The 22,686-nt window shown below is 28.6% G+C and overlaps 2 protein-coding genes across 10 annotated transcripts in view; one reads left to right on the forward strand and one right to left on the reverse strand.

The window, feature by feature from the left end:
• LOC143246245 (transformer-2 protein homolog beta-like) overlaps window positions 1-20,033 on the forward strand; it is a 44,378-nt gene extending 24,345 nt beyond the window's left edge. The window contains exons 6-12 of one of the 7 annotated variants that reach the window (XR_013025871.1): window positions 4,708-4,836; window positions 6,376-6,435; window positions 10,220-10,335; window positions 10,495-10,676; window positions 12,024-12,306; window positions 12,681-12,971; window positions 18,122-20,033. Coding sequence is in view for 1 of the 7 variants with exons in the window: in XM_076492645.1 (XP_076348760.1) it covers window positions 4,708-4,836; window positions 6,376-6,435; window positions 10,220-10,335; window positions 10,495-10,589; window positions 12,681-12,715 (435 nt within the window). In the remaining 6 variants the exon portion in view is untranslated. Of the gene's footprint in view, window positions 1-4,707; window positions 4,837-6,375; window positions 6,436-10,219; window positions 10,336-10,494; window positions 10,677-12,023; window positions 12,307-12,680; window positions 14,915-18,121 lie in introns of those variants that run through there. The other 6 variants (XR_013025873.1, XR_013025874.1, XR_013025869.1 and 3 more) reach the window with 6 other exon arrangements.
• Window positions 20,034-21,518: 1,485 nt separating this feature from the next.
• Window positions 21,519-22,686, reverse strand: part of LOC143246244 (bifunctional 3'-5' exonuclease/ATP-dependent helicase WRN-like) — a 73,582-nt gene continuing 72,414 nt past the window's right edge. For all 3 annotated transcript variants that reach the window (XM_076492643.1, XM_076492642.1, XM_076492644.1), the window contains one exon: window positions 21,519-22,041. In XM_076492643.1, the coding sequence (XP_076348758.1) occupies window positions 21,892-22,041 (150 nt within the window). In that variant the 3' untranslated portion in view covers window positions 21,519-21,891. The remainder of the gene's footprint in view (window positions 22,042-22,686) is intronic.

A 22,686-nucleotide genomic window follows, 5' to 3' on the forward strand; every position in this document is an offset into this window, starting at 1 on the left:
AAGGATGGTGTTAGGATCTGATTCCTCTTATGACACCCATGAGGACCCTGTCTTTCCCCATGTCTTGAACAACTACACCAGCTGATATTTCTATTGTGTTAAATGTCAAAGTTCAGTTCTGAGCAGTTTAGGTTTGTAAAAAGTGTTCACTCACAATTTCTGTTGTGTAGGGCAGAAATATCGCAGATTATAGTTTACTTGTCATGTATATCTATGTCTTTTAAAAGAAACATAGGTATATTTATTCATTTTTTATATTTAGGTTATCATTCTGTTTTTCTTTTGAATAGGGTTACTTTTTTCAAAAAATATAAATGCATGAAATTGTTCTCCTAACTTTTTTTAAGTACAATAAAACGTAATAAGTTGTAGGAAAAATTTTCCAAGCAATTATTAATTATTTTAAATTGGTTTAGATATCAACTTACAATGTACACTTACAGTATAAAGACAGTTAGCTTATTGCATCTAGACAAATCAGTGTAGAGAGCTGAAACTTTCCATACAGATTATTTATATATAATGTGATGTATATGTATTTTAAAATTGCTACCCTTCCATAAAAAAAAAAATTAAATAATTAACATTTTCTATTACTACATTTAAGTATTACATCAATAAAGATATCACTAAATGCTTATGTGCAGTGAGCTAAAGCTCTGATCTATATGATAAAGAGAAATGGTGCTTATACTGAAATTATTCTGTTATTGTGTAATTCTTAAATAATTCCTTAAATAGTTCACAAAATGTTGAGTAGATAGCACCTTATTATTCAAGACTCAGTTAACCAATCCTACATTATAATAGTTTTAGCCGTATTCCAGCAAAACTTGTAACTTAATGCTTTTGATTGTTGTAGTTTTTATGTATGTAATTATAACTGTATGCATATGTGATTATATTTCAAACTTTAATCATATATATGAGTTAATTTCGTAACTTTTACTACCCATCAGACGGGTGGTTAGACTGAAACAACCATCCAAACAATGAAGTTGCAGAGCCACATTGCTTCCAACACTATTTATATGGCATTTCAACATTCTTCTTTTTTAAATAACATTATATACTGATTTTGAAGTAATATAATTAAATACTTTCTGCAAAGATTCAAGTTATAAACTGTTTTAACCATGAAGCATCCCTTAACCCTTTTGTTACAGGTCAAAGGACATCATCACATTTGTTGACTTGCATTCAAAATTTTATTGAATTACAATTTAATGAAATTTTGTAAAAAGTTTGGAATCATATTGTAGATTATAGTTCAAACCTTAATCTTATATAAGATTTAATTTGTTAATTTTAAAGTAAATATTGAAACAACACACTTAAATATAGATTTTGGTGAGTCACCTGGTATGTTGAATGCAGCACTGTTTAAAATTAGATGTTTGTGATGTCAAAATACTAAGTCTGTAGTTTCATACGAATTAGGAACTCAAACCACCAATATTAACAAGCTAGAATATAAAATACAAACTTCGTATATTTTTATTTTGCTGAGATATGGTTTATGTACTGAATCAAATACATTGGCCCCCTTCACCTTTTTCCATTTTTGAAAATGGTTCCTTATATAATTTACTTCAATATATGATATGAATAACTAATCAGTAGCTCAGAATGATCCCATAGTGGTTTTCTCAACTATTTTAATCTGTGAAAAGGCTACCCAGTTCTTTCAAATGAAAATTTCAAGAAGGTAGGTTGTGTCTTTAGTCTGTTTGAAGTTTCATATTTTGTAAAATTTAAATATATCTTAGTTACTGAGCTTAGTAATGTATAGTGGAATTTTATGGTATCAGTATAGTGATTTATGATTTTTTGGTTATTCAACTGTGTATCTATAAAACCTAAAAATATTTTTTGATATCCTCCATGTGTGAAATTTTAAAAGGCTTAGCAACCTGTGTCCAACAACGACTAACTTTATATTTTGTTACAAAATCTGATTTTTTGTGTACAAAATACTTGTAATCTTTACTAAATTTATCAATTTTATGAAGATACCCATTCTGTATCAAAAATTACTGTGCAAATACTTAACATATGCAAATGAGTAGATAAACTTGTGTATATTATACCGAGTCCATTGCAAAGGGTTAAGAGAGAGAGAGAGAGAGTTTTGAAGGTTATAGTTATTGCTGTTTGTCAGCTAATGTTGTTATTGAAAGATATTGTTTGAATATTGTATTTGGTGTACTTTTTTCTCATTAGATGTTTTTTCTTTCTGGTTCTTTTTCCTGATTCCATTATTATTGATTTATTAATATGTACAATAAATTTTTTATTAATATTAGTGTCTTGGCAAGACATTTATTTATAAACTGTTTTGAATTTATTTCTATTTTTTGTTTTTGTGAATGAATTGTGTTTTTGTTGTTTAACCCTGATTGTAACATCATCTTCATTTTAGACTGTTACAACTGTTAGGATCATATAATATGGGTTGGGTGATATACATATAAAAGAGTGAAGCTTGACTTGGCTTCTTGCCAGGTTTCATTAGTTGAGTGTCATGGTGTTTTTTGTTGTTACCTGATATCAGCTGAACTAAAGAGAAGGCTATCATAAAGTAATGGTTATGGGGCTAACAAGGCAAACAAGGACATGTAGAAAAATAGAGAATCTTGTAAATCAACTGGTAAAAACTGAAAAAGACTAGTGGAAATAAATTGTTGAGATTTTATGTGTTGCATAAAGTTTTTAGATCATAATCAAAGAAGTGTTCTCGTGGTTTAGTTTCATATATATTGTGTGTTTCCTTTAGTTACTAACCACTTCAGGTTTTCTTCACTGACAACTGTTTGCATGTAGTAATATATTATAATATAGATATATATTCTTATCTGTGTGTACCTACTAATAGACAAATGCAATCCTTTCAGTTTTAATATAATAGGAATAACAAATGTAAATTTTGATAATTTTGATATTTATTGGTGTAAATATTTTGATATTGATGGAGATACTAAATTAATATGTAGCTGTTACTGTAATCTCTTGCTTATATTTAAATTTATAATTCAGTTATTTTATCTGAAAAATAACCAGAAAGCTGGTAATGACTAATGAGAAAAAAAGATCATTCTTTCAGCTTTTTGCCTGATGAAATATGTACATCTAAATGCTTTAAGTATACTTGTTTGTATGAAATTCCATAGTAGCTTTACTTGTATTTGGCATTATTCTTCCAAACACAATAGCTTGTGTTAAAACTGAATATTTAATTTGTATATTGAGTCAATGGAATTTGCACTAAAATGAAGAGATGTCCACATAGTTAAACAATCACTTTGCATATATTAATGCTAAGTGGAAGTGGTTTTATATGGTTTGAGCTAGAATTGAATTAATTAGTTTAAATACAGCAATATTGTTTGGAAGTTAGATACTGACAACTCTCACCATCCTTTGTTTTTATACAGATCACTAGCAATGTAGGATGAATTCATTATATTAAAAACTTTTGTTGGTTACTATTAAATTACTACATTTTATATACATAAAAAAGTGAAAGTTTTAGTTAAGTTCTAAAAAGAATTGTATATTGTCAATAATTCATTTGGTTTACTTAAATAATGAAGTATACTAGAACTGTCCTTATGCAATGTTTTAAAGTTTTCAAAGAAAATAAAATGACATATAACTTTACATAAAGTCAGAAGAAAAAAGAACAACATTAAGAAATTTAAATTTCTAGCAAGAAACTGAACAATTTAAAATAGCATTTCATTATTACTTTTTTTCTTCAAGGTTGCTAAGTTTAAGTTGAATATAAGACTTAGCACAACCTTATATTACTCATTGTTAGTAAACAAAACTGTAACATGCCATATAAGAATAAACTTATTTAAAGTAATATTATGATACTGAATAAAATAACTTGTACAATTTTATTAACATCTTTTAAATATTGTTTTCAAGATAGTGGTTTTTTTTCAGCATTTGAAATTACTTTAACTTGTAAAAAATGTCATTTCTCTCTTTTAATAAGCATAGTTATTTTAAATCATTTAAATAAATCAGATCTTGTATACTTCTATATAGTTTTGCACATATATCAAAGATTAGATGCATGACCAAATCAAATGCTTTATAATGATAAATTTATATGTATAAATTCTTATGAGATGGTTCACGTCGATATAGTTTTTAGGCTGATTTACTAATTCATCGTGTTTATATTTTAAAGTTTGTTTTTAATGAATTTATGAATTAATGTACCATACATTCAGGTAAGCTTCACAAAGCTAGTTGGAGGAAACATAAAAAAACATTCTTGAATCTATTATAAGATTTAAAAAAGATAAAGAAAATCGTCACATGAAGACAATCATATTTATCAGTTTGTATGTCATTTATATGATTAAAAAAATAGAAGATGAATAAAAACAGAATTACTATGCAGTAATGGGTAACATAGCAAGTTAAAACTAAATTTTGGCTGATGGATTTATTTTAATTAAGAAAAGGTAATAGTAATTTATTGCAAGCTGTTATTGTATATTGGTTTTGCAAAGCACCTGAAAAAGGTGAAAATAATACTTGTATTCAATGATTTACCATCCTATAAAAAGATGATTATATGGAATAAAAGTATTAATAGTAATTCTTCCTTAAAATGTTTTAACTTGGATTGTGGTATATTCAGTCATCATGACTCAGAAATACTGAGAAATTGATTTTGATTATCTGTAGGAGAATCCAGAACCTTGCCGATGTATTGGTGTCTTTGGGTTGAGTCTCTACACGAAGGAAAGGGATTTGAAAGATGTTTTTTCCAAGTATGGTACAGTAGAAGATGTTCAAATTGTCTATGATCGACAGGTTTGTTTGATTTCTAATTCATAAAATGTGAAATTAATTGAATACCATGTTAGCTAGTGTTTTGAAATGGCTTTGCCATTTCTATTTTAACCACTTTTGTAGTTAAAACAAAAGTTATAACTATATGGAGTTTCTCAAGAATAACTTTGATTTTAACTAATTTAAAATGGTAATTGTTCCACACACACAATTCTAAGGGATGCTATGCTAAAATAATGGTACAATGAGTAGTTTATTAAAAACAGGAACCAGTCCTAAAAAGACCATACGTGTTTTGGTGTTCTTAGGTAGCCATCTTTGGGTGTAAGAACACTGAAACATGTAGGGTCTTATTAGAGCTAGTCAAAATAAATAAATTATTTATTTTGCAATTATTTTAGCATTGTACTCTTAACTGTATACAACTTTGACTTTTTTTAAATACTTTTTTTACGATTCATTGTTAACAAGAATTTTGGAGTGAAGATAAAGAAGGGACTATAAAAAATATATCAATCAAACTTTATTTGCTATTCCCAGTGCCAACAAAACCTTTCACCAAATACCAGGGTTTTCTAGGCTGCATTGGATAAAACATAGTTGTGGTTTATATCTTATTTGTATTAGAAAATTGGTTGAAAATGTGTTAGTGTGAATTGGATTAAGTTGAAATAATTTTAATCAACTTTGTTTTTGTCTCAACATAACAGAATTAGGTTAAATATTTTTTAACATTTATTATAACAAACACTGTCTTTTTGGGTTCATCATAGTGGTGGCCAATAATGTAAAACTGTATATGTTGAAACTTTGTTTAATGTTTTTTTGTTTTTTTTGAATAAATAAATATGGAAATACTACTTCATCAGTGTATGGTATTTTAAGTTCTAAGAGAGTAAGAAAGATATTGACTGGTTTTGATTTCTTATTTATGAGCATATAAACCACAAAACTTGTCGTTTGGAAATGTTAACTCATAAAATCTTGCTTACCAATAATATTTGATTATATTGTTGTGAAAGCATATTTGGAAGTATCTTTACAACTATTTTCTCACAGGGTGAATTTGATTTGTGTTGTATGGTTGTATGAAAATACATTCTAATGTAATTATATTGTTATATATAAGAAACCCTTGCCTTATATCAAAAAGAATAATTTCAAAATAGTTAGCTTAATTACATTTTAAATATACTATGTATCACCTTTTATTCGTAAGATGTTTCTTTTATTTTTGTAGTTTACATATATTTTTATATTTAATTGTTTGCTGTATGACATTGCATCATTGCAATTGAATTTTTAAGGTTGTTCATAGACATTACAACAAAGGTGCTATAATACAGTTAAATTGAAATTGGGCTTTAAACTAGTTTTAGAGGTTAAGAAATTTTTGCTCTGAAGTTTGTTGTAATTACACTGTATTATTAAAAAATAATTTAACCTAAGAGCTAAATCTTTTTTGATCATTTAAAATGAAAATAAAGCTTAATATATTTATAGAACTTTGATGTTGTCATTAATCTAGTGCCAATTTTGCTTTTTTGGGATTTTTTACAGAGTGGTAGATCTCGTGGATTTGCTTTTGTATATTTTGAAGCTATTGAAGATGCAGAAGAAGTAAGGTTTATTGTTGATTTTCATGTTTTAATTACAATATTTATTAAAAGTTTTTGTGTGATCATATTTTCCTTGATATATTCTCCCTGATTTTTTATTTTTACTAATTTTTTCATTTGTTCTTTTTTCTTTATAATGCTTGATAAATATTTAATATATTTGTTAACTTTCTTTCCATGGGTATCTTTTTCTCAGCATGTCACAAGATTTTAGTGCAAGTTAAATTCAAAATTTAATTAACTACTTTCTTTTTATGGTATATTGGTAAGTGTACTATAAAAATGTAACTAATAATCCATATTCAAATAGCATATAAGTTGGAAGTTCTTAATTTTATATAGTAATATTAAAAAAAACCCACAAAAAACACCTAAATTTCCTCTAATGTGAAAATTGTGACATTTTCTCTTTAGGCATCCTCTCTTCTATAATCTATTTACCACTCTATCAAGAAGTATGAAATTTAATATAAATACTCATTATAATGTCATAATCACTCAGGCAAAGCACAATGTTTCTAGCTTTTAATCTTATTTGATTACAGAGCCAACCTGTTTAATACTATATAATCCATAGAAAGCTATGATTGTACTATGTAAAATGACATTGCATTGTTTTCTATCAGAGAATTGTCAATTTTGCTTTCAGTAAAATCTTTATTCCAGTGGGAAACACATTGACTAGCTCTGCTGAATTTGTAATGTATTTTGTCACACAGTTAAAAAGCCAGAAAAATTGTGGTAGTTATGAGACATTGTTTGCTTTTTTACATAGTACTGATAGTATTAAAAAAAAAAAAAAAGTTCGAGTGTTATCAATAGTCAACAGCAACAAAAAAGACCCAGATAAGTACTTTTTTTCTCATATGTATTCTCTATTTATTATTATAAAAATAACTAAAATGTAGAAGTAGGAAATTTTAGTTTAGTTATTGATGGATTAGGTAAAATTTATAATAATAAAAACATTTTCATAAGATACTCTCAAGAGCAACTTGTGCATAATGTAATTTGATAAGTATAATGTAAGCCACACATTTGCGAAGTGATTTACAACTTATAATGGTGTGAATAGTAGTTGACACAGTTTAAAACCAATTACAGTGAACAAAATGGAGGTTTGTGTTACAACCAGAAGCAGGTTTTTTCTATACTTAGAGTAAGGTACTAAGGACTATTTTTTTTCTACAAGGGTTGACTATGAGGTCAGCAGGTTGTTAATAGCATATAAGTTTTAAGTTCTTAATTCTACAAAGCAATATTTTAAAAAAATCCTGAAAAAACATTTGAAATGCATTTAGAAGGTCTTAGGGATTACACAAAGGAAATTTGAGATGAGGAAAAGTATTTTTTAATTTTAACATGAAAATTACTTTGCACATAGCCTATTCAAAATAAACTCTCAATATATTTATGGATAAATCTTTTATTTTATTAAGAATACTTCACTAAAAAATAATTCTTTTGTGTGTGAAAGACTACCAGACTTTGTGATGATATACACAACTATAATGAAAGCTAGAAGTATTAAATCTCTAGACTTTAAATGAGTACAAAGAGGTCACGTGGTTAGTCAAGTTGACTGAGCCCGTGTTGAGAGAGTTTAATAAACCTGAAAATAAGAGTACACTGCTCACAGAATGATACTATGATGCAATAAACCAAGAACATGCCACATCTCGTGCTCATGCAGCTGTTAAGAGATTCCAGTTTTCTCTTCAAAACCATGTTGAATCAAAAAACTTGTATATTGACTGGCTGTGTAAATCAAAAGAATTCCATCTTTCTCTTCATGAATAATATCAAGCATTTCATAAGGAGGAACTTGAGGTTGTTGTAGCAATATTAATTGTAGAAGACACAATTTGCTTTTGATAGATTTATTTGTTAAAGTGTAATTGTTCTATAGTCCTAATGGTATCTATGTAGTGTCTAACTAATTACACTACACAACAAAGTTTTTGCTTCTTGAACACTGTTGGGTGTTCCTTATAGATTTTTGGCTGTTGATCACGAAAATCACATCCAAATTTGCCCATTATGTACCGTTTCATCAAAATCTTCAGTTTCACCAGGACATTACTACAATGGAAAAATGATATCAGGGCAACTGGAATCTGTCAATGCTTGCTGACTACTGCTGGACACTGCAACATGATGCACCGGACATTGAATACAAACGAAAATCAGGAGCAAAACACTTTTAATTATGTTGAACTTAATAGTATATTAGAAACATAAATGCAATTAAATATGTTATTGCCGGTAAACAGTTAACTGTCTATTTCTCAGAGTTCCTATGTGATGAAGCAAAACCAAAACTATATTTGTGCATACCCATCACAAATACCTGTCACAATCAGCAAAAACTTTTCAGGAAGCAAAACTTTTCAAAAAAATGTTGTGCTGTGTTATAGCTCATAAATTAAATATGTTGGAAGTAAGATGGCTATATTTTGTCATTATGTTGCATTATAATTTTTATATGAGCAAACTACTTGTCAAATCTAAACACTATTTTGATTTTATTTCTAGTGAAGAAAAATGTATTTTGGTTCCATGTTTAGCTCTCTAGCCACACTGTAATTGTGCTAGGTGACTGATGCTAACTTGCAGCTTTATCACAGGCCCAGTAGTCTCTGAGTGTATACATTTATATTATACTATACTAGAACTCTTGCTTTTGTGATACTGGACAAACTTTATTATTATGCAATGTACAGCTCCAAACTTCACGAAATTTTTATTCTGTATGCATTTCCTGTCACAGAGAACTTTATTTTTCTTCATTCTCAGAGTGCAGATTTGACGTCATGAAAATGCCATGTGCAGATCTAATGCACAGGTGCCAGAGGTAATCAGCTAGTATATATAAACACACAAACAAATATCCTTCATTTAGTTTGTTTTTATTTTAAAAACTATTTTCATATTTGGGAACTTTATCATTTAGCCAGTCTTGATACCATCTTTTAATTCAGCATGGTTTTGAAATAGAAAATGGAGCTTTTCAATACAGCTGCACATTCATAAGATGTGCTATGTTATCAGTTTATCTCATCGTAGCATCATTCTGTGGAGCAGTATGTTCTTATTTTCAGATTTATTTAATGTTTTATATAATTATTTTACAATTATCTAATGAATACTGTAAAACATATTTCAAGTTTCTATGTCCAGAAAATTTTCAATTACTAATGCATCCTTGCTTTATCATATATTCCTATAGGCAATAGATTTTCATTCAGCATGGTATTTTTTCAGAAACTCATTAATAGTGTTGAAATATTGATACTGAAGATAGGTGGTGGTAATAATTTCACTGATGCACAGTCTTCAGATTTATTAGTCTTTTGTACAAAATGGAGTTAGCATTTGGAAGTCATAATATTTCATATTGGCAGATATATTTCCTTTAATTTGTTATGGCTAATAGATTTTGGTGACAAATATCTTTGAATAGATGTTTAAATAAATGGTTTTTAATGGTTATACTCATGTCACAGAAGCATTAATAATTTTGCATATTATATAGTAACTCTGCTTTATATATGCCATAAATGGAGTATTCAAAACGTGTATGCTGTAGTGAAGCATTAGTTGTAAATATGCTATTGTTCAATACAGCAAAAAAGCCAAGTATGCTAAATGAATGAAACTTCATTACATCATGCTCTTGATGACAACATTACAGATTTAACCATTTAACTATAATGTATCAGATCAGTGAAATAACCCTCATCAATATAGCAGCTAAATTCTCTTTCAATACGCAATTTCTACAGGCCAAAGAAAGATGCAATGGGATAGAAATTGATGGACAGAAAATTAGAGTAGACTATTCTGTTACAAAGAGAGCACATACCCCAACCCCAGGAATATACATGGGTAAACCTAACTTGTAAGTATTATTTTAGTTTTGTGTGAAATATTTTAGCTTCAGTTCTGTCAGTAATGTACCCTTAACATTTGCTATTACATAACAAACTAAACAGTTTTATGTTTTAGATTTATATGTGAAGAAAATTATAACTTATGTTGCATACTTGTATACATTTAGTCCGAAATATGATGGTAACTACAGAGGACGCTCTCCATTACCAAACTATCGTGGCCACAGATATTCACATTCGAGGTCCCGTTCGTGTTCACCTCGTAAGTACTACTGATAGGAGACTGAAAGTGGAGTAAAGCATGGATCCAAGAATAGTTGCCCCTTGACGACCTATCATGGATTTTTTTGTAGATACACATTTCTCTCTTGTTTTCATTTTGATTTTATGATGCTTCATGTGAAATGGATACGTGTAATATTTTAATGATTATAAGCTCTGATTTCAATTATTTGCCTAGTTAAAAGTATATTCCAATGAATTTTGATTTTGTTGATATTTTTGTGTTTGTTTTGTATCTGATACTTCAGATTCCTTTAGACAGTCTTGAAGGCTTTAGCTAGTCTTTCATAATGTTGAAGTCATCTTCTCTCTCTCTCTCACACACACACACACACACACGAAATTTCAGAGTAAACATGTTGAGGTATTTTCAAATGATATGAAAATAAATAGGTTTATTTTTAGGTTTAAGTTACTGCTATTATTGCACTGTAATTTTCGGTCTGCTAAAGTGATTGATATTTTATAATTAGTTTTGTTTAAGATAGATTGATTATTCTGAGTTTCCAGTTTAACATCTGCAATTATATGATTTTTTTTTTAATGCTACATGAGTTCACTTTTTGTTTCATTGTTTTTAGCCCAATTTATAGGCCCCACTTTGAACCCGTTAAAATAAATTAAGATTATAGTATGTTTATTTTTCTTTATTGCACTGGTGTTTTGAAATATGTAATAATATGATAGTTAATCCAAAAATCCACACATGTACTGTGCCAAGTTTAGAGGGCTTTTATTGAGTGTTTTTATGTCATTGTACTGTTATCTGTTCTTTGCAGTAATAAATACACTGAAATACACTTAGGGAGTAAAACATTTTATATATATAAAAAAAAAAGCATGTTATAATGTAAGACATTTTCTATTGCTTCCATTTTCTGATAGTGTAGAAAAAACACATTATAAATGAAAATATTACTTAGCATGAACATACAAATTCCATTTTTCTAATTTTGTCACCAATTAAAAAGAGTGCTCCCAATAAAAATCTAGTTTTTTTAAAAACTTGTATAGGTAGCTGAAAAATTTCAAAGAATCAGTAAACAATATTGATTACTTCTCTTTAAAACTTATATTTTGTTAATGCTTGCTTTAGATATAAAACAAAGTTTGGCATGTGCCTAGAAGGAAATTTAGAACTGTAAAGACTTCAAGTGTTAAGTTATTGTTGAAGATAGCTAACCAACTTTGGCTATATATAATTTCCATTGTCATTTGAAATTAGAAAGTGGAAACTTGTAGGATGTGTAGAACTTTTCATGTAGAAAAAAATGTATTTAATCATTTCTTTGTGGAAAATTGTTATTTATAGCATACACATTATAAAATTTCATGATGTAAGAAGACAAGGAAAGGCAAAAATAAGAAATCCTGTGGTTTGAGCACTTTTGAATAATCAAACTTTCTTCATCAGGGGCAAATTCATAATTTTGTGAATCCTAGCTAAAGCTCACAGTTTCTGTCTGAAGATATGGCCAATATATTGAAGCTTTAAAGACTACTACTGAGCAGTAAATATGTTTGAATACTAACATTATACAACTGCAAATGTTTTGTATTGGTATTAACTTGTCACAGTTAAATTTAGAAATTGGAATAAAGGAAAGTGGACTGAAGCTGATTAACACCGAAAAAGTAGCATATTTTTATCAAATAAGGGAATAGTTTTGTCTAGTGTTCAGGATAAACTTAAAAAGGTAAATTACTATTCTTTTGCACTTAATCTATATCTTCATTTCTAGATAAAAACTTTGTGTTGCACAAGAATTTTATATACAAGTGTATAAGCTAATTTTGAATTTTCACTGAAATATTATAGTCCTATTGGTTATAGTATCAGTTTCAGTAATAGAGCATTATTTATGTCATTTTTTGTCTCTGTAATCTATGCAAAAACATTGTGTACTGATATAAACTTGACAAATATTTTCAGTGTTGAAATGTTAGGTCTTAAATAATGGGTAAATTATTGCTAGTAATATCTGTAAGATGAGGCATGTTTTTACATGTATGTTATGAATAAAGTGAATTATTCTATCTAATGATTGTTCCATTTGTTTTAAATCAAAAGGGCTTGAAGAAAGAAATAAAAGGATGAAGAATTAGGAAGTGAAGAATTTAATTGCTTTGCGAAGATGGCGAAAATAATTAATATAGCAAGATTAGAAGTGGGGTTGGTTAATGAAGAGAAACAAGAATGGGTCAGAATAAGAATAATGAAGTTCTCGTCTGTGGAAAGTTCAGGTGCAAAGAAAAGCACACAGTTAATATGAAGAGAAGTTGGAGAGTAATAGAAGAAAATCTTAGTGAAATTTTGTCATGAAGAAAATGAATAATGAAGGCTCTGTTGATGTTTGTACAAGTAAGCAAGCAACTTGCAGTGGTCTTTATCATTTTTTCATAATGCAGTATAAGGTACTGTTACAAAAAAATACCACTTGCAAAAATTACTGTTTACTTAAGAAAAAAAAAAGGCACAAAGAACATACACTGTTCAATGTAGTGCACCAACCCCCAGTCCTGAGAGGCTATACATAGCAATGTTTACTATCATTCCAAATTTATTAAGTAAATTGCTAAGAAATTTGGTTATCTTTTAGTGAACATTAAAAGTATGTTGCACACATAAGAAGTATATTTACTAAAGATTTGTCTTTGAATTTAGTGAGTCAGTCTGGCCCAGACTCTGAGTCGTTTGAGTGCAACGTGATTTGTCATGTTAAAGAGTTAAAAAAAAAAATTCTTTTTCATCTAACAGTTTTTATACTTCATTTAAATATCCTCTACAACATCCTAAAAGAATATCAAAATTTTCTTACTGGGAAAAATATACTTTGCCTTGTACTTTCTCTAATAACAACTGTAGCAATACTTGAAAAATATAAAATAAATCAAAAAGTATATATATAATGTATAGAATAACTGCAAATTGTAAGAGACAATTAGTTACTTATCCTAAACAGCCTTGGGCTTGTAACTGTTTACATCTGTTTTTAAGTTTACTGTTTTGAAAATCTTCTAACTAGTTTAACAAAGCAGTTCACTTGTTTTTCTGATAGAGAAAAATTTAATTTATTTTTTTATACAAGTTCTCTTATTTATTAACCTACAAAATTTCAGTTTTTTACATTTTGTTACTTTTATAATAATAAATAAAAAATCTACATAAAATCAAGTTATTTAGTACTTGTGTCTGTACTGTTGGTTGTTTGCCACCAGATAGACAAAGTACATAAGCCTACTTTATTTGTAACGTTGATTTTCACAATATATTTTTTTATTTCAAATATATGCAGTTTAAAACAAACAGTATTATTATTATTATGTATTAAAACTACTCTAATTTAACTGGTTTTCTAAGTAAGCTTTAAGTGGGTTAAAAATTCTTAATCTGGTCAAACTCAACAATGGCAGATAATGGAACTGAAGCTAAGTATTTCTAAACCTTTAGTTGAATGAACTAGCTTTGTAGAGAATTCACTAAAGTAAAATATTTTTTTATTATTTAAAAGTAATTCAATAATAAATGTTACAGAAAATTGACATTTTTTGAAAAACAGAATGTGACAGGAGGAACATAGCTTGTGGGTTAAATTTCTTGTTTGTATGTTAGTAAATAATACAACTTGGAAGCTCAAAACTTACATTAGTATAAATATAATTTGTATAAAACTTGTAAGCTAATGCAGAGCTCCAAAATAGCTAGATATCTGCATAAAATATCCATAATATTTTGAGATACCTGTCATTTTATATTTTATACACATCTATTACAGATGTACCATCACCTAGATGCTCCAGTATGAATTGATGTGCCAACTGGTTGCACATTGTGAAAGTGACTGTTTTTAACACAGATGTATTATGCTTGAAAAAAAAGCAAATTACAACTAAGAGTATGATGATACACCAAACTACCAACAGATTGCAATTACGAATGTCTGGATAGCAATGCATCGATGATAAATTTTAGAATTGGTAACAGTTGCTGATAGAACCCTCAAATATTCATATTTTCCATAGTTTGCAAACATGATTATTTTTCCTGTCTTATTTATCTTATAATAAGCCATTTCTTTGTAATTTCAATTTGTTGTAGATTGGTTTTTCTGGTCTTAACTCACCTGTAAGCATAAAATCATGTGTATCACATCCACCATTAACAATGTAGCATGTTTCATGGACCAAGCATCTTGGAAAATTAATTATCACTGTTTCTGTCTTAACAAAAATTTGCAGTAATTTAGTAAACTTGATACACATGTATTAAAAATGTTTTAAAATAAAGTATTTGCATTTAACAAATTTTATGATAGAGATAAATTATGCTTTCATTTTAAAATCTTCATATATTTTATTTGCATAACCTCTAGAACCTCTTAAATTAACATCAGATTTTTGGTAACATTGTGTAAAGAAACCTACAGACAAAACATACAAACAAATTATACTTCAGCCTCTTTTGATGATGAATATGGGGCTGTTACTGATTTTTCAAGGAACTAATAAACTCATTAAAATGTCAAATGAAGCTGAGAAAAACACTAATGAAACTGCAGTGATACCCACACTTAACAAAAGTCATTTGGTATGAAATGAATAGTCTAATTTTAAAGGCATATATAAAAACTCAAAAGTGAACACTTTTAGAAAAGATTATTAAACCCATAGTGATCAGTTTCCTAATTTATCACAATTGTGTCAAATAGTTTCATGCTTTTATGTTGTAAGTATTGATTATGAAAGAGCCTTTTCTGTATAAAATGGGCTCCAGACAAAATTTGGATACTTTGTGACAATTAAAAGATAATGTTTAATGAGAATTGTAATGTTAGGCCTAAACATTAAATTTTATGACCCAACTATCAAAAGAAAATTAAAATAAATGTGTAAATTATACGTGTTTCTACAGTACAATCTTGAGGCCAAATATGATAATACTGACACATATAATTCAGTTGCTATGCAAGTTGCCATACAGATGTTTGTCTATGATACTGAATTACTTACCACCTTTGGCAAATTCTAATTGAGACAAATTTGATCAGTGCTGTATAGATTTTGGCAAAATTACCTGGAGCATTGTAATATATGGGAAGAAATAATCTAGTGACAAAGTATAAGATAGAAATAGAAACTGAGAATTTATTTCAAAATTAAAACTTTACAATATTACAGTTTAAATGAAAAACTATTGTCAGTGTACATCAATAAACTTGAAGTCAAAAGATAAAGTTAAAATATCATGATTTATACTTTGATCCCCTGCAATACACACAGCAATGAACTACTCTCTCCTTGAATTTAAATATATATTTGTAGGACACTTATAGCTTGTTTGACCTTAAATTTGTTTATTTTCAAACAAATCATACAATTCAGTACACTGCAAAATTAATTTTAATACAATAAAAGTCATATTTAACCTGTATGTCTTGTACATTCCGGCACTTTCATGAAATTTTTTTGGAAAATGTTTTTACTTTTTTCTTGAAAAATTTCATGAAAAACTAAATGCTAAAGAAACTTTCTAAAGTTTTAGTTAGTATTAATTTCTTTTCAAATAATCAATTTCAGTGTTTTATTGTGTGCTGCTGCTAAATCTGAATGGGAATAGTGATGAGTATGTTAAAATGTTTATGAAAGATACGAACTTTATACTGATTATGGTTACATACAGAGTAAAACAGCATTAAGCTATCATAGCTGAAGACAAGAACTTGGATGTTTAAATACTTTATTCCATGGGGAAGAAAAAATGAGTTAAATAAAAGGGAATCCCATACAAGAACAACACTTGAAATTCTCTTGTGCAGGATTAGAGTATTTTAATCTGTGAGACTCCCTCCTCCTCCCCCTTTTATTAGCAATATTTTTGTATGCCAGCAATACCAAGCAAAGGGCATGTGTGTGTACCTGATTCAAATTTATTACTCATCATGATCTCTACTAGCCTACCTTAAAATTCTTTTAGGCAAGATTAAAGTAAATTAATTTATGAAACATTGGGTGTAGTGTAATCAAATACATTGATGAAAAGGCAAATTAGATCTCAAATCAGTCAACAGATGATAAAGCTAAATGTTTGTATTTGAAAAGCTCACAGCCATTTTTATGAGCCTTTATGTTGTTAAAAATTCCTAGCAGATAGTGTTATATGAAAGATAAAAACAGTCAAGGTAAAGTATGACAGTTCCTACAACAATTTTTAAATTTTGATTATGGAAGTGTTTTGATAATGTGTTGAGTTTCTGATATAATGTACCTTGACACATTAGCATGTTGCATTGCAAAGTGGTAGTGTGCTATGAAACATTCTACTCTTTTATAGCTGTTAAAGAAAAAAATAGTTACAATAAAATACATTACAATAACAATTTCATTGTGATTATTAAGTAAAAATATGACTGCAAGTTATTTTATTCACAGTTATCTGCTTTTCAAGGTATTTATGCATGTGGTTTACTTCTCACTTTACATTGAATGTCACGTAATTTAATTTTGGAAATCACTTAATATACTGTTAAAAAAACACAGAGGTCCTGAGCTGACTAAAGTGGTTCTGTTTTTGAAAAATAAAAAACAAAATCTATGTGTAAACATAGAAAAACAATAAAACAGCTTGGATAAGTCCTGGTACTAGTACTACTATAAAAAATAAGTTCAGTACTCAGTACATGAGAATTCTGGCAGAATTTCACCCCTGGTTCAGGTGTTTATATGGTCTGAAACTACTTGTGTTGTTACTCAGAAATGTCACGTAGTTGCCAACACAAATCTAGAGTTTCACACTGTCTTATATCATTATGAAGTGGTTCATTTAAAATGTTTTTTTCTCAAGGAGATTAAATGTTTCAAAATTCATGAAAACACAATGGAAATAATAACCATAAGATTCATAAACTTGCTGTTACAGGTTCTCCACCAGTAACTACGTCGTACAAAAATTTGCATAAGAACAGTTGAATATCGTAAAATGTATCACCAGATAATAGTTTGTAATTATTTATGATTCATCTGACAGAAAAAAGAAATACATCTCTTGTGCCAGGGGTTCAGAAAAAAATATTTGAGATACAATTATCACCAGTCACTCAAAACTTAAAGAAATTCTGCTTGTATATTTTTCCTGCTGCTGATATAAATATGTAATATTTTAATATTTTTGACAAAGTATATTTAAATAATGTTCTATATTCAGTGTTCCCAGTTACATTTTAGATTTTTGTTGTTGTAGTTTCCGCTCGTAACATTTTCAACTATTAATATTATTTTAATGTATTATAAAGTTAAAGTAAATGCTTCACATATGAATGTTGACAAGCAGATAGCTCTATCAATTAATGAAAAAAGGGTATCTGCTATTTGCATGGTAAATGTATTAAGGGTGGCAAATCACAAACAGTGATTAACTGTAATTTCTACTTGCACTGATATTTCACCATACCTTAGTTGCTTCTGTAAAATTAAGTAAATTTTTCATAATAACAGTGGTATGTAACCTATATACAGGGATTACTGTTTTCCACTGAAAGATGATAGTGACTTTATTGCAAGCCAATGGAACATTAAACAGCAGTTGAAGTAATTCTTTGGCCCTTGTCTTGAATTGATCACCTTACACTAAGGAATAAGGTAAGATCCAAGTTAAATTTTTATTTTTAATTGCAGATCTGTTATAAAGAAGTACAATCACACTACAAGTGTAATTAAATACATTATACTCTTACAGTTGTTTTAAATTGGTAAGAAGAATTATTTCTATGTTCCTCTTGGATATGAATATGTGAAATGTAAGGAGTTAAGACTTCACTAAACTAAAAGGTGTTTAAGAAGTTTTGTAACTTCACATAAAACTTTCACGTATATTATTATTTATCATAAACATGGATAGATCTACCTGTTTTCTGAAACTCGTAATATAAAAGCTAATAATGCATTATTTTGGGATGAAGCTCAGAGAACTTATTTATTATATGCCACTTGATGATTCAGGATTAGGTTTTAAGGAATTAAATGCTGAAAATCTGATTTTGATATTTGAGTTGGGTACAGCAAAGATGATCCATTTTGTAGCTTTTTACTTAATGACAAACTTAACTTTGAGAAGCAATAAAACAAAAGTATGCTAAACTTATGGTCTAAAAAAAGATGACTAAATATTTTAATTAAATAACTAATACAGCAAACCACAAGCTCTGAATACAGTACCTGAATAAATTAGATAATGTATGTTTACTTTCCTGTAGTTGTAAAAGCATTATTTATGGAAGTAATCCTTTCTTGTAACAAGCCTGGGCAGGCTGATACATATATATGCTAAAGAATTTGCATTAAACACACACTATGTTCAACTTAGAATTAGTGATCAACATGGCATCCGTGCAACCAAGCATACTGTTGCGAACAGGAATATAAGTTTGTTTGGGTTAAAAAAAGAAAAGTAGTAAGAAGCTCAAAATATGAAAACCTAATCAGAATTAAAAGCAAGCAATATTTAACTAAATTATAAATAGGTTTAAATGATGATGATCCATATAAGAGTTAGTCCTTTGTTTGTTCAAATTTTATTAATATAATACAAATGAACAGACTCATTTTAAATAAGGATTTTGAGTTTTTCTTGTATATTTTTACAGTTAATTATAATGAAAATCACATGTTACTTACAGAAATTTGGACCAAAAATGAAGTTAAATTTTTACAATATAGATGGATATAAAATGTAAATTTGGAATTCATAATAAATCAGGAAGTACTTTAGTATTTATAAGCAATTAAATTAGTGTACAAAAAGTAATTACTGAAGTTGTAACAGCTAAAGCAGTAAGTATATACTGTATTTATAAAAAATACCAATTTTAATATTATAGCAATTTATAGGTTTCAGTAGTAGTGTATATATGAGCTTATGCTATACAATTAAAGTATTTTAGTGAAAAATGTGTACATTTTAGAACTACAGAAGGGAGATGTTGAAACTGAGAAGCAAGGGAATATTTTAGCATTTCAATTGAAAGACAAATGTCCTGTTACTTTGCTTAATATGATACATAAAGGTGAAATGAAATAGTGAAAAGGATTATCACAAAACTAAACAACCAATAACCAAACCCAGTATAGTTTTAGATTATACAAGTTGGACAAATTGATTGCCTTTGTAAATGTGTGGTACTAGAAGATCTTTTTTTCATGTAAGTGACGTCTCAAATTTAAGTTCTTATAACATGTATAGTTACAATGTAATTTGCCAGTTATTGGAAAGCATTCCATTCTCAGGAGCTACAAAAAGTGGGTAAAGACAATGTCACACAACATGAAAAGAAAAGCAAAAGATGGTGACTAACTGCTGTGAAGAATGTTTTAATAATTTTCATACTTTAAAAAATATTGGAACTTTTAATAAACAAGTCTTTACTATGCATTCCTTTTCATTTTGTTCAAAATTCATAATGAAAATGTGAAAGATTATGTTTAACACTCCTACGAAAAGACGTTTCTAGTCCTGATTTCTCCAAGCCCGTTCCCCTGGCTGTGGTTTCGCTAGATAGTAGATAGGGACAGTGGGAATCTCGTTAATCCATTCATTAATGGATTTAAATGGCAATTTCATTTAAATACAAAATTATTAGCCTAACATTAATAACCTTTCAAGTTGCTCTGGGGCCTATTAGACCCCACTTTTTTAGTAGGAGTGTTAAGAAATTTTGTCTAATCTTTTACAGCTGTGCTGAGCTGCTACCTACAACGTTCCTGCCATTTAAGGGTTAACATGTTAATGGAGTTAGTTGAACATGCTCTATAAATTTATAGTACTCTAGCAAAACGAATTGTAATGAATACTGTTGAAACATACCTATGTTCAGAATTTATAAAATGCAATAATTAATATGTCTAAACAATTCAAATTGTCAGCAACAATGGATTAAGAGGATAGTGGAAGGTCAAATCTGCAGGTAACTTATTTTAATAATATTTAGGCTTATTGGTTTTCCAGTATTTTGTGTATCTAGGAAAACATTCTCTCAGATATGAAAAAACTTGCTCTTTGACAAAGTAACAACTCAGTACTATAAGATGATAATGGTCAATCCTCTGTTAGTGTGGTCATTAAGGGCAGTTAATCTCAGAGGAGTTACAAGCACCAGTGTGCTACACAATCCAGATCTTTAGAGTAATCACTGGACATCATGCACTCTTAACTTCTTTTGCTCATGCATTACTCATATTGTAGGTAATATATTCGAAGCAACTATGATGGCATGTCAATGCCATTGAAGGCACATCTTTGTTGAGTGATTGTGTTTAGTGAAAAGATGCAGAAGTGTTTATGTTCAATAAATGTTTTGTTGATGTGAATATCATATAAATAAATCAATACAGAGATATAGTGCTTTATCATGAAGTCAAATATCCAATGAGAGTTTAAAAAAATCAGTTGAAAATGTAATTTCTCACCACCTAAAAATACACCCATGGAATGATAACTCTAAAGAAAAGAGGACCTATCTAGGAGTTCAGAGAAAAGCCCAAGCAGGGGTGTTTTTGTGTTTATGAAAAACCTTTAAAGAAAAAAATATAATTAATAAGGACAAACACTTGCCAGAATAGAACAGAAATGCAGAGATTTTGATGATGAAAATCCTAGACTAAATATTCCAAAACTGTCAGACATACTATTGAGCCACAAGACAACAACTGTGCTGAAATTTGTATGCACCTTGTGCATTCACAAAGAATGTTTGTACAAGATGAAAACTAGGGATTAGTTTTTCCTTTTGGCATCATTGGATGAAAGAAATGGCATTTCTCCTACCGAGTTTTTTTGGTTTAAGTTTCTCAGTTTAGTTAGGATCACACGAGCATAATGGAGTTTAAACAAATAAGACACACAATGAAACACTGTGGACTTACAACAGTTTCTCATATCTAAATCTTACAGTTGTACCTGTTTGTGGTAGCTGGGATATATGTCCTAGACACATTGAAAGGGTTAAAAAATGTTAAAATTGTAGAGGTTATTAGCATTTATATTAAGTGAAATATTTACTTTCATAAACATCCATTGTATTTGCACACAAATAAAATAACATTTGACAATATACAAAATGCATATGAATCAGACATGTTTTTCTTTAAAACAGCAACATGTACTATCAACATTGTAATAAAGATTATTTAAGGTTTCAAAGGGAGAGAAAAAAGTTTATCGACAGATATCTTGTTTGTTTTTCAATGCTTTTGGCAGTTGACACAGAACATAAACTTTGTTTACACTACTGTTACCGAAGGAACAGAGAATGGTTTTTAAGACGTTTGTTAATTTTGTGTGGTTGGGTGCTATTTCCTAACCAGCCAGGTAGCTTTCTTTTTCCACACTGAATATCTGAAGAAGGCTCACTAGTTGATGTTCTGGATGGAGCTTGAGAGAACTAAAAGAAGGAATACAATAATTAATAATTACACTCATCTTAATCATAAATGATTTTGCTTAAAATTTGCTTCTTTCATAATACTGACTTTCTACATAAAACAATGTACCATCAGTTATAGGATTGGCTTCTTTTATACACCATTTATTATTTTTTTGTTGGAGTTGAATCAGTGGGATAACTGCATAATTCTTATGAATACCAGCAGATTATAGTATTGTAAACCACCCACAACTAACTAGGAAAACCTTGTGGATAAAACAAAAATGCTTGAGGAAATATTAAACCTTCTAGCTCAGATTATGTAATGCTATTTACAAATTACTAATAAACTTGTGAATAACAAAAAAATGGATTCAAAAGTTCCAGAAACATGACACCTATTGAAATTTATCATTTAAGATTATATTAACTATGGATTTATATCACAACAGCAGTTACATATTATTAACACGAATATAATGTCTATATTAATATGCTTTAAAACTATTTACACATTTAATTAAATTTATTATTTTTCCTGATTTGCTATTAAGTTCAAAATATCCAATTAGCCACATACATAAATACTTCTTTAATCAGCTTATATCTAGACCCCTAGATTAAATGGTTATCAGTTTTCATGTATTTTGCAAATAAAAAAAA

This window comes from Tachypleus tridentatus, chromosome 3 (genome assembly GCF_004210375.1).
Source record: "Tachypleus tridentatus isolate NWPU-2018 chromosome 3, ASM421037v1, whole genome shotgun sequence".
Classification (NCBI taxonomy): Eukaryota; Metazoa; Arthropoda; class Merostomata; order Xiphosura; family Limulidae; genus Tachypleus; species Tachypleus tridentatus.